At 32.3% G+C, this 16,025-nt stretch overlaps 3 protein-coding genes across 4 annotated transcripts; 2 read left to right on the top strand and 1 right to left on the bottom strand.

Moving 5' to 3' along the window:
• Positions 1–1,037: 1,037 nt before the first annotated feature.
• Positions 1,038–2,105, top strand: LOC140817241 (uncharacterized). The gene has a single exon (XM_073176881.1). It carries the CDS (start codon positions 1,050–1,052, stop codon positions 2,103–2,105), a length of 1,056 nt encoding a protein of 351 aa, XP_073032982.1. The 5' UTR covers positions 1,038–1,049.
• A 3,740-nt stretch (positions 2,106–5,845) lies between these two features.
• Positions 5,846–7,621, bottom strand: LOC140816969 (protein SHI RELATED SEQUENCE 7-like). The gene is made up of 2 exons (XM_073176489.1): positions 6,788–7,621; positions 5,846–6,289 (listed from the first exon to the last, which is right to left on the bottom strand). Exons 1-2 carry the CDS (start codon positions 7,422–7,424, stop codon positions 5,943–5,945), a joined length of 984 nt encoding a protein of 327 aa, XP_073032590.1. The 5' UTR covers positions 7,425–7,621; the 3' UTR covers positions 5,846–5,942.
• Positions 7,622–12,582: 4,961 nt separating this feature from the next.
• Positions 12,583–14,900, top strand: LOC140816606 (floral homeotic protein DEFICIENS-like). 2 transcript variants are annotated; one of them, XM_073175986.1, is made up of 7 exons: positions 12,598–12,952; positions 13,059–13,125; positions 13,217–13,278; positions 13,380–13,479; positions 14,161–14,202; positions 14,337–14,381; positions 14,527–14,900. In XM_073175986.1, exons 1-7 carry the CDS (start codon positions 12,765–12,767, stop codon positions 14,707–14,709), a joined length of 687 nt encoding a protein of 228 aa, XP_073032087.1. In that variant the 5' UTR covers positions 12,598–12,764; the 3' UTR covers positions 14,710–14,900. The 2 variants fall into 2 exon arrangements, with proteins under 2 accessions (XP_073032088.1, XP_073032087.1); XM_073175987.1 differs by lacking the exon at positions 14,337–14,381 and having other exon boundaries at positions 12,583–12,952.
• The last annotated feature ends 1,125 nt before the right edge of the window (positions 14,901–16,025 follow it).

Raw genomic sequence — 16,025 nt, forward strand, 5'->3', positions numbered from 1 at the left:
TTGTAGGATAATGAATTTTTTTATTTTTTATATGATGTTTAGTTTGCTATTTTTTTTATCTTTATTCTTTTTCTTATTGTTCTTTTAAAAATTTGATAAATAAGTATAGTTTTATCGAAATAATTTAAAATTAAAAAATGATTTAGGTGATATATAATAAGATATATCTTATTAAAAGTATGAATGTTAAATCACCTTACGAGTGTGAGGATGAAGATGAAAGTTGAATATCTGATGGGGATGAAAGTGGATAAGAGATAGATACAACAAATGGAGAAGGGGACGAAGGCCTTGAATCCTACCCAAATTCGACCCATTGTCATATCTAATTGTTGCGTACCAATATTTACATAATGGAAATAATATTATTATTCTGACCTGAAATCCATATTCTAAATTAATAATTTTTCGTTCTAAAATAGGAAAATATTAAGTTTTATTATAATAATAGGCGAATCCACAAATATCCCAATATATTTGGAAATAGATCTCCAATTAAAAAACATAATATAAGAAATAAATATTTCCGTTCACTTTTTGGATTACTCATTAAGGAAATCAGTTGAAGAAGTAAATACTTTCCATACACAATTAAATGTATCTTATCATATCTTCCATATGTATAATAACAAATTGTAAATGACAATAAATTAAAAACCTTCCCCAATATTCTTTATTTAATTCTTTTCGAGTTCTCTCCCAAGAAAGAATCCATTAACGCCTGCATACAGGTATGTCTTTATCATTGTTTTACCATCGGTTGCGTTTTTTTCTTTTTCAATGCTTCGCGAATTTATTCATATCAGATTTCTGTAAATTTTCTTATGGTTTTTATATGTATATAAATAAATATATAACACACATACACGAAAAAATGAATTTGTCTGTATTATATATTGTTTTCAAGATTTAGTTTTGATCCTCCTGTCGGCTACGCTACTGATATACAGTGTGATTTTTTATATTTCTTTTTGCGAACACTGCAGTGTGATTTGAATACATGAATTCTTGTGAATGCAGATCTAGATATGGGGAGAGCGAAATTAAACATGGAATTAATATGCAATGAAAAGTCGAGAAACGTAACTTTCAAGAAACGAAAAGAGGGGTTGGTGAAAAAAATACAACAATTGACCGTCCTTTGCGATATTGACGCGTGCATGATAATCTACGGTTCGGGACAAGAAAAGGGTTTCTTTGCGCCCGAAATATGGCCCGAAAACACTGAAAAAATTCGACGTATGATCGACATTTACAAAGCAAAGAACAAGGATTCAATCAAGAGTTTTGGCTTGTCTGATTTCTTGCATGATAGGGCGAAAAAGATCGAGGATGAGCTTTCGAAACTTCGAAAAAAGAACATGGAAGCAAGGTATCCCACTTGGATGGATTTCTTGAATGGTTTTACAGAAGTGCAGTTGAGAGAATTTGCAGCGAATTTGAGGGTTAAATTAGAGGTCGTTAGATCAAGAGTTAATAATCTGAAGAAAAGTCAAGAGGTTTTGGATGTGAATTTGAGTGATTTTGGGAGAATAAATCCATTCCAAAACCAAAGCTGTTTCAATCCAGGGATGACTCAAAGAGGGAATATTGAATTTGAAGTTATAAACCAGCAAGCAATGTCCTCAATCATGCATTTCGCTAGTTTGGATCATAATCAAGAATTGCATTCTGTGAACCAGAATTCAATTGTGAACCGTAATTCAACAATGATGCCTATGTGGAATGATGATGATCATTATATGCAGTTCGGGGGTGCATCGACTAGTGGGAATATTTTGTGTGAGAATCAGGGTTTCTACGAGTCAACAGCATTGGATCCTATGTATTTATATTACAGCCCCAGGTCGTTGGCGTCGATTTTACACACCACCAGTGCCTCCGACACAATATATGGTGTCGAGGGTGCTGCCGGAGCAAATTCCGATGGCAATGCCACCGCTGCCGCTGCTGCCAGGTTTTTCAGAGCAGAATTGAGGAGGATCTTGTGCAGTATCAGATCAAGGACACCAGCCCAATGTGAAATTTTTTCTGTAGATGGATTTGGTCTCTTTTTCGTTATGTTTATACATGGGATTTTGATTGAGTTTCTTTGTTCCATTTAAGGATGTTGATTATTTTCTTAAAGATGCTAATCAAATTCAACAGTATTATGGCTTTATATATATTCTTTCCTTTTTATCCTTGGATTGAGCTATCGTATGGATTCTGATTTTATATATTTAATGGCACCTTTTGGTGCAAATGATGAATTTCTTGTCTTTGTGTCACCCGTCATTGACTCGAATTCTTCAATAATTATAATTAATATTGATTGTATGATCAAACTTATCTTTCAATTTATTATTCTCACATTAAATATTTTCATCATCTCATCAGTAAAATGAAGCCTAAGATAAATTGAATAGCTTTTATTTAGTCATAATTATAAATTTTTAATTAGATCGACAAAAACGTTGTCGTATGTGCGTTGTTGTACGCAGAATTTTTTGTAGTGATTCCACCATCTCAATAGCGGATCAACTGGATTTATTTATTTTTTGTATTTTTTTTACATAAGATCGTATATTGTAAGAAAGACTGAATTAATTATGAATAATAACTAATTACTGGAACTGAAATATTTGCATGTGTAATTGATTTCCCTGTCAGTTTGAAATCATGGATCGCATATTTTATGCTAGAAAAAATCTTTTACAATAAATTCCCTACGATTCTTTCGAGGGAAAAATTATTACACATTTTAATTATGGTTAACTTAGATTTTATTTAGCATCTAATTTGATAAAACTTTATTGAGAAGGTAACATATAAAACGTTAATATTTGACATAAATACATTCTGTTTATGAATAAATTTGACATGTTTTATTTAATAAGTTGGCTAAGATAGAAGTGGGTTATGGAGGACTTGACACGTGACAGTCCTGCTATGATCAATACCGCACCTACGATCCTGCATCATATATAATATACATACATGCCCAAAAGTATTTGTAATTATTATATTCGGTTGACCACCTAGCTAGAAGAAGCGCATAAAACAAAGAACAAAAAAATTTATAGAATTTTGAATAATCAATTATTGATATAAAAATAATATATGTTTTCGATGTAATATAAAATCTTTGGATTAGTTAGTAGTGCATGCATGTAGTAATTGTTTGCATATATTATGTAATTAAGTATAAATTATGGTGTTATTGAATATAAAATATAAAGCTCGAGTGGTAGTCGGACGAGGATTCGAATTCCTCTCCCAAAGAAACTGAAGCCGTGATGGGTACAACGAGCGTTTGAACAGGCTGATACACCGCCACGAACAAGGGACCGCCCTATGGATGCACCATATCCTCACAGCAAATGCTATCCATGATGCCACCACGCCCTGCATCGCCATCATCGATTCAACTCCTTTAGTTTTCCGGGCAAAAAGAAATTAATAAAGGTTTTTTGCTGAAGGCAATTACTTTAGCATAAAAAACACTGAAGAGCTCAGCGGGGGAATGCGCGAGCCAAGCCTGAGGATCCCTCTCCACAAAGGCAGCAATCGCCAGAAACTGGTTCACCCCAAAGAAACACTGCTGGTAAGAAGTGAAGGAGAGTCGAACTGGGTATTTTTTGAGAACCGGAGCTTGTAACACTAGCCAACCGGACCCAGACAGGCACTCAATTAATTAGTAGCATGCGTGTTTTCGTATTTTTGGTGGACCGGTATCAATCTTTTTAAATGTTTGAATGGTGCAACTATTTGGGGCCGGGCCAAGAATTTCACCTTCCGGAGTCCAGCCCGATCGAAAGGGGTGAAATGTTAATCTTTTTAAAAATAATTTTTTAATATAACGAAGAATCATGCATGGAATATCAAAAGAAATTCCAATGCAATTCTTCAATACATCTCTTTTATTTAAATAAAGTAAAAGAAAAAGAAAAAGAAAAAGAAAATGCATTAATATTGGAATATTGGCTTCATTGTCCAATGGCGTACAAGAACAATGCACGAATCAATTATCATATGCTAAAATTAACTGTAGTTAATTAAAGTTCAGCATACAAATAAATGCATTAGTATTGGCTTAAACTCATGATCATCTGCTAAAACTTCGTTTCATAGTCGATGCTCGAAAAAATCCTCAATAACTAATGTCCATCCATAAAATATTGATGACATAGAATTTATTTCATTCTAGTACAACCACCATACCATAAAAGAAATAGATTCCTCACTTTGCTAGTTAGCCCAGTTTGAGAGTATCCTTGTAGCAGGTTCTAATTGCAGCAAACATCTACTGGCTACTGCACATACATTTTTTTTAAAAAAAAGAGTGATGCAGAATGGGGGGACAATCAGAGAAAAACGATCTTACGAAAACTACAAGAAGTTTGTGTTGTTTCTTGATTAAGAACCGAAACATACTCGTACAAATATATATAAATATAATGTATATGTGTATTTATATATATACAAGTCTCTCGATATTATTTAATTGGCAAAAACTTGTGTGAGACGGTCTCACGGATCGTATTTGTGAGACGGATCTCTTATTTGGGTCACCCACGAAAAATTATTACTTTTTATGTTAAAATTATTATTTTTTATGGAGACTCACTCTATTTAATTTCGGTAAGGTGCATAAATTTCAAATACGGTGATAGTTCAAAATTTTCTCTGTTTCTTATACGTGTCTCAATACATGCCTTTTAAAAAAATCAACTTTAATCTTACCATATTGTGTGTACTTCACAGGACTACAGAAGTATTTACAACCATTCCTATATATCATGCATTTATATATTAAGGCGAGTTCATTTCTTTTATTTTTTATGTTGGTATCATCCGGTAATTTAGTAAATATGTCTTTTGTTTGTCGGAATGCATGACACAACATGATACATGTCAGCAATATCCGAAGTTACATGTCAGCAATATTCATTAATGAGTCAACACTTTAATGACAAATGGTTAAAGGGGAAAACAACTTATAGGACGAATATCAAATTTGGGCAATTTAACACATCGAAACAAGACATATATGAATTTACAGGAACAATGTTAATATTTTACCCAGGATGAGCGTGGTTAAAGTTTCTCAAAGAGAAATATTCATACTTTATTTAAAAAAATTTGAAAAAAATGAGACATTTGCATTAAACTGAATGAATGAAATTGAAAAGATTTGTAGGATGGACAAGTGGATTGTGAAGTTCATTTTGCTTTTAGGCTTTTAGCTGAAACGAGTGACCAAGTGCATCAGCTAGCCGATGCATGCAAGATCCTAGATAGCACTGCAGTCCTACACGCCCATACTACATTTTTGCTCGATCTCTTATTTTTTACTCGTACAAAATGCTGTAAATGGCTCATCACCTAGTTTTGCCATCTATATAAAAGTTATAAAATATTTAAAAAATATGATAAAGTTATGCAGTAAAAAATAAATTATCTTCATATCATCTAGAATTTATCAAGGTGTACTTCATGTATATATATATATATATGGTATGCGTGGTAATAAAAATATATATAAATGATCAGCGCTTTATTACACAATTATTTTACGAAATAGCTAGGGAAAATGATTAATATATGGGTAGAAAACGTAGGATGAGGGGAAAAGGCTTCATCGAGTTCAAAACAAACATAAAAACAAGCCTAGCGAAGAATAAAAAACAACACAAAGAATGATGCAAAAACATGGAACATGGGAAATGCACACATCCAAATGTTGCACAAAATAACAAACAAATGGTTATCGATAAAATAATATTTAATGAACAATATATTGCACAAAATCATAATAGAAATTCGAACAACTAATAAACGTGATTCCAATTAACGTGCAGAATCCATACATTCAATGCTCAAACACTCGCTTGTAGTTTAATTAGATAGAAAACAATAAATCTTTAGGATTATTGTCAAAGGAGGAGCAATTCAACTTCTTAAGGTCTCGGTGGTGAGAAGAATTGTGTACCCGCCATGAAAGCATTCATTGGCGTGGGGTAAATGGAAGGATCAAGCATGGTGACGTTTGGGTGGCTGGCCGTGGTTGCCTCCGCCATGAGATGAAGCGGCTGTTGTCCGGAGGATCCCGCCTGATCTCCACCACCACGAGGGTACCGGATTTCGCGGCCTTGATCGTAAAGAATTCCTTTAAAAACATGGCCTCCAATGTTAACAGAGGTCTGATAAGCAAAATGCTCCTCCGCATCATCCATTGCACTCACTCTTACGCAACGAAAGACAGCTGGGGAATTCACTTCTGGTGGAAAGTGTCCAAATTCAAACCCTAGCACAGGCGAAGTTAAGAAAGAAATTATCAGAACATAAGAAAGCCATTGAAAATTACCAAAAGCAAAGCAACGATATTCCTGTACAGATATGATAAAACTATGTTTCTTGACTAACTTCTATAGACATATTCTTCTCACGTAATTTTTACTCAGCAACAGTAGAGAGGTAAAGTGGTGGTTGGATTTCATTCATGACACGCAAATAATATATACGTATATAGATGTTCTATTCGGGTATTTATATAGTTTGTCATTAACATAGATATGTACGTAGCACTTGTACCAAGAGTATTTTCCTTTCATTTTCCTTTCATTTTGCAGATATTATAATAGAGTGTTACATTTACAGTTCTTTGGTAAACCCTGCATCGATTTCTACTCAACTTTCACACACGTTAAGCTATTCTTCAGTAGTTCAAAATCTAAATGGAGCTCTTTTTCAGCAAAAACACACACGAACATTCCATTCCATCACCTAAAAAGAATAACATCACCTGATGTGGAAGCCGGAAAACGTGAAGTAGTAGCACAAGCAAGAGTGGAACCTCCTCCAAAACTACCCCCACCGTCGCCGCCGACTGGGTTTTCTCGAAGCCGTTTGGCATTCTCCCCTCTTACAGTCAGCAATTGCCGATCCTGCTGCAACTCCGCGAGCTGATGTTGCCTCTCTCGTCGTTGAGCCGCAGAAACCCAAGTGCTTTTTAAATGGGTTTGGCACGAAAACCCACGGCTCTTGCAGCAAGTTCTACATCTCAAATGCGAGCAATCTTTCTTAGCTTGGTTCCCACAGTCTTGACAGTTCATTCCCGCGTTCGCACCTTTACCCAGCCTCGTCACCCTAAACCTTGATGCTGATCTGTAACTATAACTCGAAGAATCATCACGAATATCACCGGAAATGACAATATTACTATTCCTTCTGATGTTACTACCACTTGGACCAACAGAGAAGTCGACATCTTGAGAATTGTGATGCAGATTTTGCTGCTGAAGGCTGTGTTGATGCTGATGATGATACTGTTGCCATAACTCGAAACCCTTGTTGTAGATCTCTTCGTTTTTTAACACTAAAAAGCTATCCTTTTGCTGTAATCCTTGGTCCTTACCACCTAACGAGAAAAACCCAGACATTTTCCACCCCTATAAGCTAATTCTAAACTCAATTTCGAAGAACAATCCATAGCAATGATAAGAAAACCACCTCGGGCTTCGGGGGTAGTGAGGAGGGTTACTACTTTACCATCAAAAAGTGAAGAAAATATCCATGTCAATGAGTGTGTTTTTGGGTGGGTTAATTTGTAAATTCACGTTAATGTAGTTAATGGGGTTCACTTCACTAAGTTGCTTCTCCTGTGCATAAAAACTCGCAGCGCGGAGAATGGGGGCATTGGACGAGTGTTTTGTGCTGACACACTGCGTGATTTCTGTGTGTGTGAGTGCGCGTTTGTGATTTCAGAAGGTTTTTTCCACTGTCTGCAGCTTTTTCCCAGACCAAAAAAATTCGGGACACAGGAATGGAGAATTTAAATATAAAATTACAATTCAAATATTTTTGTTATGCTTGATATTTTTTTTAAAAAAATATTTGTACGTATCAAAATAGTTATATTTCGAATCTTGCGAACATAAGATCTTATAATAATTTTTTAAACATACAGTCATTATCGATCTTAATTTGATGCATTTTACATGATTAAAAACATGAATTTGATCATTCTAAAAAAAAAGAATTTAATATGTGTTAGCCTCGATGTTTATCTAGTGTGCAATGAACGATAGCGAACAGTTGCAGGTTTTATCTTCATAAATATGTGTGTGTATGGATTTTAGAATTTTCGTGATTAACAATTGCGGGTTCTGAAGTTATAAACATATGATATAATAATTATACAAAAAATTTGTATACTTTAAGATATTAATCCTCAGTTTGAATTTCCCTATTTAATTAACTTGCATAATAATATACAGTAATAAGATATAAGCTTACTTTTACTTGATGTTTTTTACATTAATCCGAGACGTACAAAATTTCCAGTTTTTTTCTTTTTTGACGTATTTCAAATATGCTAAAATGTCATTCTAATTTTTTTCTGATACATATAAACCACAGCTCTGCAAACGCCCTCAATTTAAGACACACACACAATTACCACTTTCCCTCTACGTTTAAATCAGAGTTCAGAAATTTTAAAAAAAAAAAATAGAATATGACAAAAGATTAATCCCAGCCCTTCACTACTCATCCAACGGCTTGTATACATTCACTTTTAATTCCTCAACGTGTTCTTTTACCGGAAAACAGGAGGCTCTTTTTTCTTATTTCTTGTTTCTGTAACCAATTTTTCAAATAATGATAAAAAAAATAGGCAAAAATTTGTGTGAGACGGTTTTATAGGTCGTATTTGTGAGACAGATCTCTTATTTGGATCACCCATGAAAAAGTATTACTTTTTATGCTAAGAGTATTACTTTTTATTATGAATATGGGTCGGATTGACCCGTCTCTTGAATCCGAATTTCTTAGATAAAACCATAAAATTATATGTAGAAAAAGTGCCATGAATCTGCCTAAATTTCCATTAATTTCAATTAAATACTATCGGCCTAACAACTGAAATATAAATAATAATTGAGGTGTAGAGTCTCAAATAAATAGAATAGAAGGCAATTAAATGAGGAAAAAATGGTGACAGCTATATTTAGTAGCCAAATCTTTCATCACCTACTAATCAGCATGTATAATTAATTTTCTTTTCCTGTTCTAAATGTCACACTCAATCACATTCATATCTTACATATGGAAATCTATGACTATTTATTACATGCTTGATTTATAATATATTTAATAAATGATATTGTTATAAATATATATATATATATATATATATATATATATATATATCTGTATTAGATTAAAATGAATTATAATATTAATTGTTATAAATTTAATCCATATGTTTAAATTTAGAAAATTATAATATATAGGTACTATTCAGAGGTCAACCCCTCCGATCCATCGGATATAACATTGGAACGTAACTGATGTAACGTGAAAGAAGCAATAATATAATAACAATAATAAATTACAAGAACAACTAAACGAAAGAAATATTTTATAATATATCTTCATCTTATACTATATTATTATTATTATTATTATTAGCACATACAGTGGTTCTAGAATATTTTATTATCACGTTAATAAAAATGCTCGAGTATTTAATGCACATTAAATTACAGTATATAAAACCAAAGGTCGATAAATAATGGACAAACATTCCCATATTTCTTGAAATGTGATACGACGCACCCCTTTTTATTGAGAATTCTGGCCTTACTCAGTGCAATCACCTGGATTAAGGAGTTGGATCTTGCTAATGTGATTTTTGAGCTTGATGCAAAATATGTGTTGTTGATGCTAGTCGATCTTAAGCCGATGACTGTACAGAGTTTTGATCTATTGTGCACCCAATGCAAATATCTTTTGAACGAAAGAATCTCACTCTCTGTTCAATTTTCTTATAATAGACAAGAAAATGTAGTAACTCGTGCTTTTTCTAGAGCTGCTCGTTTACCAAAATATAACAAAAATTGACCTCGCGGCACCGTATATATTTCAAAGTCTATTAATCCTGCTGCGGTTATGAAGCCCTTTTAAAGGGTTAAATACTATACGAATACAAATTTCTTAGCTTTAACATTTTATCAATTGCGAATTTGGTGCTTGATTATTATTGTCGTTGTTGTTTATTTTTTGCCTAGTCGTTGTCAATTTGCAAGATCAAATCTCCACTTGTTTCCCATCTCACAGATAGCAAATTGAGAATATATAGTACCGAATTGGTAAATATACAATTTCATAGTATCAATTTGACTTTTGTGGAAATCAGGGTAATCTGCATGTGCTTTTTAATTTATAATCAAAAGTGGGAATAGAAACTATAAACGAAGTTAATTGATGTGTGACTTTAAGAAGTTATATTTGTTGGAGAAAACTCATAAACCTCAGAATCAGTAATGCTCAATCATTAAGAATTTAACTGGAAAACTTAAGTGGAAGCGTATCTGAAACCATATTTCTAAATTCTTTATAACATGACTTGATCTTCCGGATCTACGCCCTCTTTCCTTAAGAAAATCATTTAGTTTCTCTTCAAAACTTTTGTCTTAATGTGAGAGAGAATATGAAACATGATAACGCGAGATATGGGGAATATGACATATATATATATATATATATATATTTAAAATGTTTATCATTATCTTCTCGTATTTCTTTTTTAATATATCATAAAAACATAAATTACACTTATACATCTACATATCAAAGGCTCCCAACCTACTAGATACATTAAAGCTAAATGACCCGAAACTTTAATGGATCACTTTATTTGGACTTAACTTGATAAGAACACATAATTATTCAAGCTCATATAAATTAAATTGATCCAACAATATTTATATTAAATATTAATGGCCGAGAATTGTAAAAATTTTATTTAGGAAATCTCACGGTTTTGTAAAAATTCAATTTTGTTTTAGTCAAAAGGAAAAAAAGAGAGGGTATTTGTGGCCGTCTGAAAAGACATTTCCTAGAGAAAGAAGAAGCAAAAGAAAGAAACATAGATCGAAAAGACCTAATCTCTGCTCTGGGCTCGGACATTCTTAATCTAATCCCCCAACTTTATTAAATCATGACCTAATATTAAGTACGTTTGTTTTAGGGGCCCGAGAAGCTTCTTCTTTTCTTTTTTTTTTTTCTTTTTTTTATTACTATTTGACTCTTTATATATACATTTTTGATTTTAAGTTGATTTTCTCTACTGTAAAACAGATAAATAAATGAATCAAAATCTTTAGCATATGATTGGTTTAAACCCTGGAAACAAAATGACATTAAATGGTATTTGAGTCAAGTTCTATGAAATTAAATATAAATATATATATATATATACACACACACACACACATACACACACGAATATTTCAGATTCACTCCATAAATAATTTTAAATTCAACCCTACTAGCTAGAATTAAGTGGATGATGCGGCGAAAATGAATAAAACATGAGAAATTACCCGAGACGAATGAATAATTGAATGTGTGACAGTTCTTTCATCGATCCCATCCTCGAGCCCTGCGTACGATTACCCCCTTTGATGCCGGGTTGACCCTCACCAATCCATCACTTCAATATATAATTTTGTAATAATAAAAACAAAAAACGTCTAGTCGACTAAACCAAAAGCTAAATTGAAGTATTCGACTGTATCTCTGGTAAATATAATTTAAGTTACGAAATTTAAGTTGTCTAACTATTGTAAATCAAGATCAATTCTCACGACATAAAATATAAACAAAATTAAAATATTACTAATGCATAACCAAATGTTTCAATAAATCGATCGGTCACCAACAATCACAAGGGTGGAGCGGAGCCATGTTTTAATGTAGCATATACAAACTTTAGTTGTGAGACGATCTAACGGATTTTAAAAAAAAAATTCATAAGACGGATCAACTATGCTCATATATATAATAATAATAAGTAATATTTTTTCATAGATAATGTAAATTTTTGTGCAAAAACACTTACTTGATGTGCACATGCACGTATGCAAATCAATAAATTAAAACAAAAAAAAAAAAGAAAAACGAAAAAGAATAAAAATTACTTTCGATTTTAATTAAATTTAAAACAATTATTTAAAAGTAGTTTGATATTGGGACATATCAAAACCTTTATTTGAATACAAAGTTGAAATAGTTGAAGAGTAAATTCTATTATTTAAAATGAGACATACGAAAATTAAGATTATATTTGTCTTCATCTTAGATTCTTTATTGCGAATCTGATTCGGTGTGGGGACTTATTTCACATGTTATCCGTACTGAATTATGAGGCAATCAAATAAATAATAAATTTTTACACTCAGCTTGCCTCCTTTTTACTTATCTAATAGTAAAAAAAAATAAAAATTGATATATTTTTATGCATTAATGGTTGGAAATTGATTTAAGGCCTTTATATAAAAATCTCAGAGCCCACACACACCAATATAGAAAGATTGGGCCAGGTAGGTTGGGACAGCCCAAAAAGTGTACATGATTTTAGCAGGCCTTTGTTGGATTTCTATCAGACTGAACTAGAAAAGTGAGCCACTCATTTGGGCTTATACCAAGGCCCTGTTAATTAACGCGTGTAGACCTTGTAATAAAATCGAGAAATGAGTGAATTGTTATTCTTAACTTTGAAATACTGTAGATTTGTAGTGACTGATGACGAAAAGTGACTGATTCTTAAATTACTTTATCAACTTCTGCCAACCCTTTTCACCGTTTTAGCAAATATTTCCATTTTTAGCAACATCAAACTTCAATACCCCCTCGCCTTTCCTAACATATTCCATTCATTCTCACAGAATTTTAATTTCCCATCTCTTCCAAAATCGGCAGCAGGAAAAGAAAAGATGGCTCGTGGTAAGATCCAGATCAAGAGAATAGAGAACCAAACAAACAGGCAGGTGACCTATTCCAAGAGAAGAAATGGGCTTTTCAAGAAGGCGCAGGAGCTTACTGTTCTTTGTGATGCTAAGGTTTCCATTATCATGATCTCCAGTACTCAAAAGCTTCACGAGTACATCAGCCCCTCTTTCACGTACGTAAGATTTGCTCGGATTTTGTTTCTTGAAAGGAATTCTTGTTTTATATATGTTTTTTTGTGGGCTCCTTTTTTTTTTTTTTTTTCCTTTTTTTGGTTTTAGAACAAAGCAGTTGTTCGATCAGTATCAGAAGGCTGTTGGAGTTGATCTCTGGAGCTCTCAATATGAGGTATTTTTCTTTTATGTTTTAAAAATGATTCCATCCTATATTTCTACTTAATTTAAAACTTTAGGTTACCATCCAAATTTCGTCTGTGCAGAAAATGCAACAACAGTTGAATAAGCTCAAGGATGTTAACAGAAACCTTAAATCCGAGATTAGGTAAAATTCCTTCTTTTTTTTTTGGCAACTTATAAAAATTGCACCATTTCTTGGATAAATGTTTAAACATTTTTTTAACTTCTTATTTAATCTATAATCAGGCGAAGAATTGGGGAGAGCGTGAACGATCTGGGGTACGATGAAACAGTAAACCTTATTGAAGATATTCATAACTCTTTGCACGTCATTCGCGAGAGAAAGGTAGAAAAAAATTCCCATTTCTCTCTGTCTTGTACTTTTATTTTTATGAAGAGAAAATAAAATTTAAAATCTAGGGTTTGTATTTTTCAAATTATTAGATCCCCAAATGAACGAGATTACTGGAACTAAATCTTGACGGAAGATGGCAATTAAATCCGAAATTTGGCCCAAAAAATGTAAAAAATTTGCACCGTTTGGAGAAGCAATACCTGCTGCTGGCTACGACCTATAGACTTCAAGTACTTCTGAATATTTCAGAATAATATAGAGTACTTTGGACATGAAAATTTAATAAATAGAGTATAATTATGCGCACACAATTGATTATTGGTGTAGCCCGTGTTGTGCATCTCTACAAAACTCCATATTTGTTTAGAACTCAAGTACTTACTTTATTTAAATCAATTTATAGCATAAGTGGAGATATATATTTGAAAATTAAATGTATGTCTGTATATGAACACACACACAAATATTCCATGACATTTATGAAATCTTTCAATTTTCCATTTCATGTATGTTTAAATAGATGTCCTCATAATTTACACGCGCGCGCGCTACAAGCGCGCCGAACAAATACACTTATATGTTGTTAAACATATATTACATGTAGATAGAAGAGTGGATCGATGTATATATTTAACTGTGTCTAATTGAGAATTTCTTTAACCAATATCACAGTACAAAGTTATCGGCAACCAGATTGAGACTGGCAAGAAAAAGGTACCTCATAATGTTCATATATTCCGTCTTCTGGTCATATTTTGTTGATTGGAGTCCTCTTTTATTTTTCTTTTGGGTGATTCTTTTTTTTTTTCTTGGGATCAATAATATCATTATCATTTGTTTATTTTCAGTTAAGGAATGTGGAAGATATTCATAGAAACCTACTTCTTGAATTTGTGAGAACCATTACATTTACTTTAATTTTTCTTTTTATTGTGATACTAATTAACTATTATTACTTAGATATTATACACCAATATATATGTTTAAAAAAAAATAAGATTATGTAATTATTTGACTGTGCTATTGTACATATATCAGGATGCAAGACAAGACGATCCACACTATGGATTAGTTGAAAATGAAGGGGACTATAATTCTGTTCTTGGATTTACAAATGGAGGTCATCAAATTGTCGCGTTACGCTTCCCGGCTAACCAACATCCTTATCTTCATAGCGGCGGCGGGGGATCGGGCCTCACCACATTTGATTTGCTCGATTGAATTCCTAAAATTTTATTATATATATATATATATGCTTGAAAATGGAGTTTAATTTGAATCTGCGTGGTTGTAGGTCGGTTTACTTGATCTGTTGGCCGACCCGGTCTGTTTGAACGTCTATGAATGAGTGTTATGCTTGTATTTGGGATGAAGACATATATAAGATATATCTAAAGTACTCTTTCGGGATAGACTATTTTAAATTTTAATTAGCTGAACCTATTTGTGAAGCATGCATGAATGTCCTTTTCTTGTTTCTGTGACCGATTAGTTGCGAGAAAAGAGAAACGGATTTCACATGCATGGGCTTGTCAGTTTCATGGGCTCACAGGCCCAAACTCTCTCCTTGTCGAGTCGAGATCGGTTTGTTCAATAATTACCCGGCCCGTCTGATACATACATGGTTTAAACTTCATACTATATATAGTAATTATTATGTAGTTCTACATCTGTTACCTTAGCCTCGACTTTTGGTGTTAAATTCAAATAATTTCGAGTAAGTAATATATATATAGTATATACATACATATATATATATATATAAATATATATATATATATATATATATATATATATATATATATATATATATATATATATATATATATATATCAAAATCAATAATTTATAAATGGATGAAACTATTTAAATTTGAAAATCCCTTAACGTGAAACATGGTACTAATTGCTGCTAGCCTGCTACTCGAAGAGTCTCCCTCTCGTGAATTAATATTAAGTTTGGACTTTATTAATTAAAAAATAAAAAAGGAAGTTGGCGCGGAGAAAATTGAGTGCTATGAAATCTGCCGAATCTTCTACCTGCTGATGATCAAATATATTAATATAATAATATTATTATATAATGAAAATAATTAGACAAATCATCGGTACAATTTGAGGAATGATTTTCGATCCTTATCTTTCGTTATTCTTCGAGAAGAAAGAAATATGGGACTTCAAAAAGTATTATTTGTCTTCTAGCGTTTGATAAGTTGTCACATTTTCCTTTCTTTGTTAATTAATCAGTCTTAAATAAGTATTAAAAATGGTACCTCGTTGACACGAAAAATACATATTAATTTTAAAGGTCGTTTTGTTATAAATAATTTGTTTTTATATTGAAATGTTATAATATTTTAAATTTAGCTTAGATATATATATTATATTAGTAAATGCAAGTTAGGCCACTCAAATATGACTTGGATCAAATTTGACCCTTCCAAATATTAATCGTGCTACTTTGTGCTAGTATTTAATACCTAACTCTCACAACAATTATTTTAGTTTTTCTTTACCACAATATGATATATAACTAGT

The sequence above is a fragment of the Primulina eburnea genome, chromosome 16, assembly GCF_022965805.1.
Source record: "Primulina eburnea isolate SZY01 chromosome 16, ASM2296580v1, whole genome shotgun sequence".
Classification (NCBI taxonomy): Eukaryota; Viridiplantae; Streptophyta; class Magnoliopsida; order Lamiales; family Gesneriaceae; genus Primulina; species Primulina eburnea.

Bases quoted from the DNA above. Each gene is read 5' to 3' on its own strand.
- LOC140817241 (XM_073176881.1), top strand. From the start codon at position 1,050: ATGGAATTAATATGCAATGAAAAGTCGAGAAACGTAACTTTCAAGAAA.
- LOC140816969 (XM_073176489.1), bottom strand. From the start codon at position 7,424: ATGTCTGGGTTTTTCTCGTTAGGTGGTAAGGACCAAGGATTACAGCAA. The intron at 6,290-6,787 runs GTGATGTTATTC...CGCCTGTGCTAG, and splicing joins TTTTCCGGCTTCCACATCAG to GGTTTGAATTTGGACACTTT.
- LOC140816606 (XM_073175986.1), top strand. From the start codon at position 12,765: ATGGCTCGTGGTAAGATCCAGATCAAGAGAATAGAGAACCAAACAAAC. The intron at 13,279-13,379 runs GTAAAATTCCTT...ATCTATAATCAG, and splicing joins AACCTTAAATCCGAGATTAG to GCGAAGAATTGGGGAGAGCG. The intron at 14,203-14,336 runs GTACCTCATAAT...GTTTATTTTCAG, and splicing joins TTGAGACTGGCAAGAAAAAG to TTAAGGAATGTGGAAGATAT.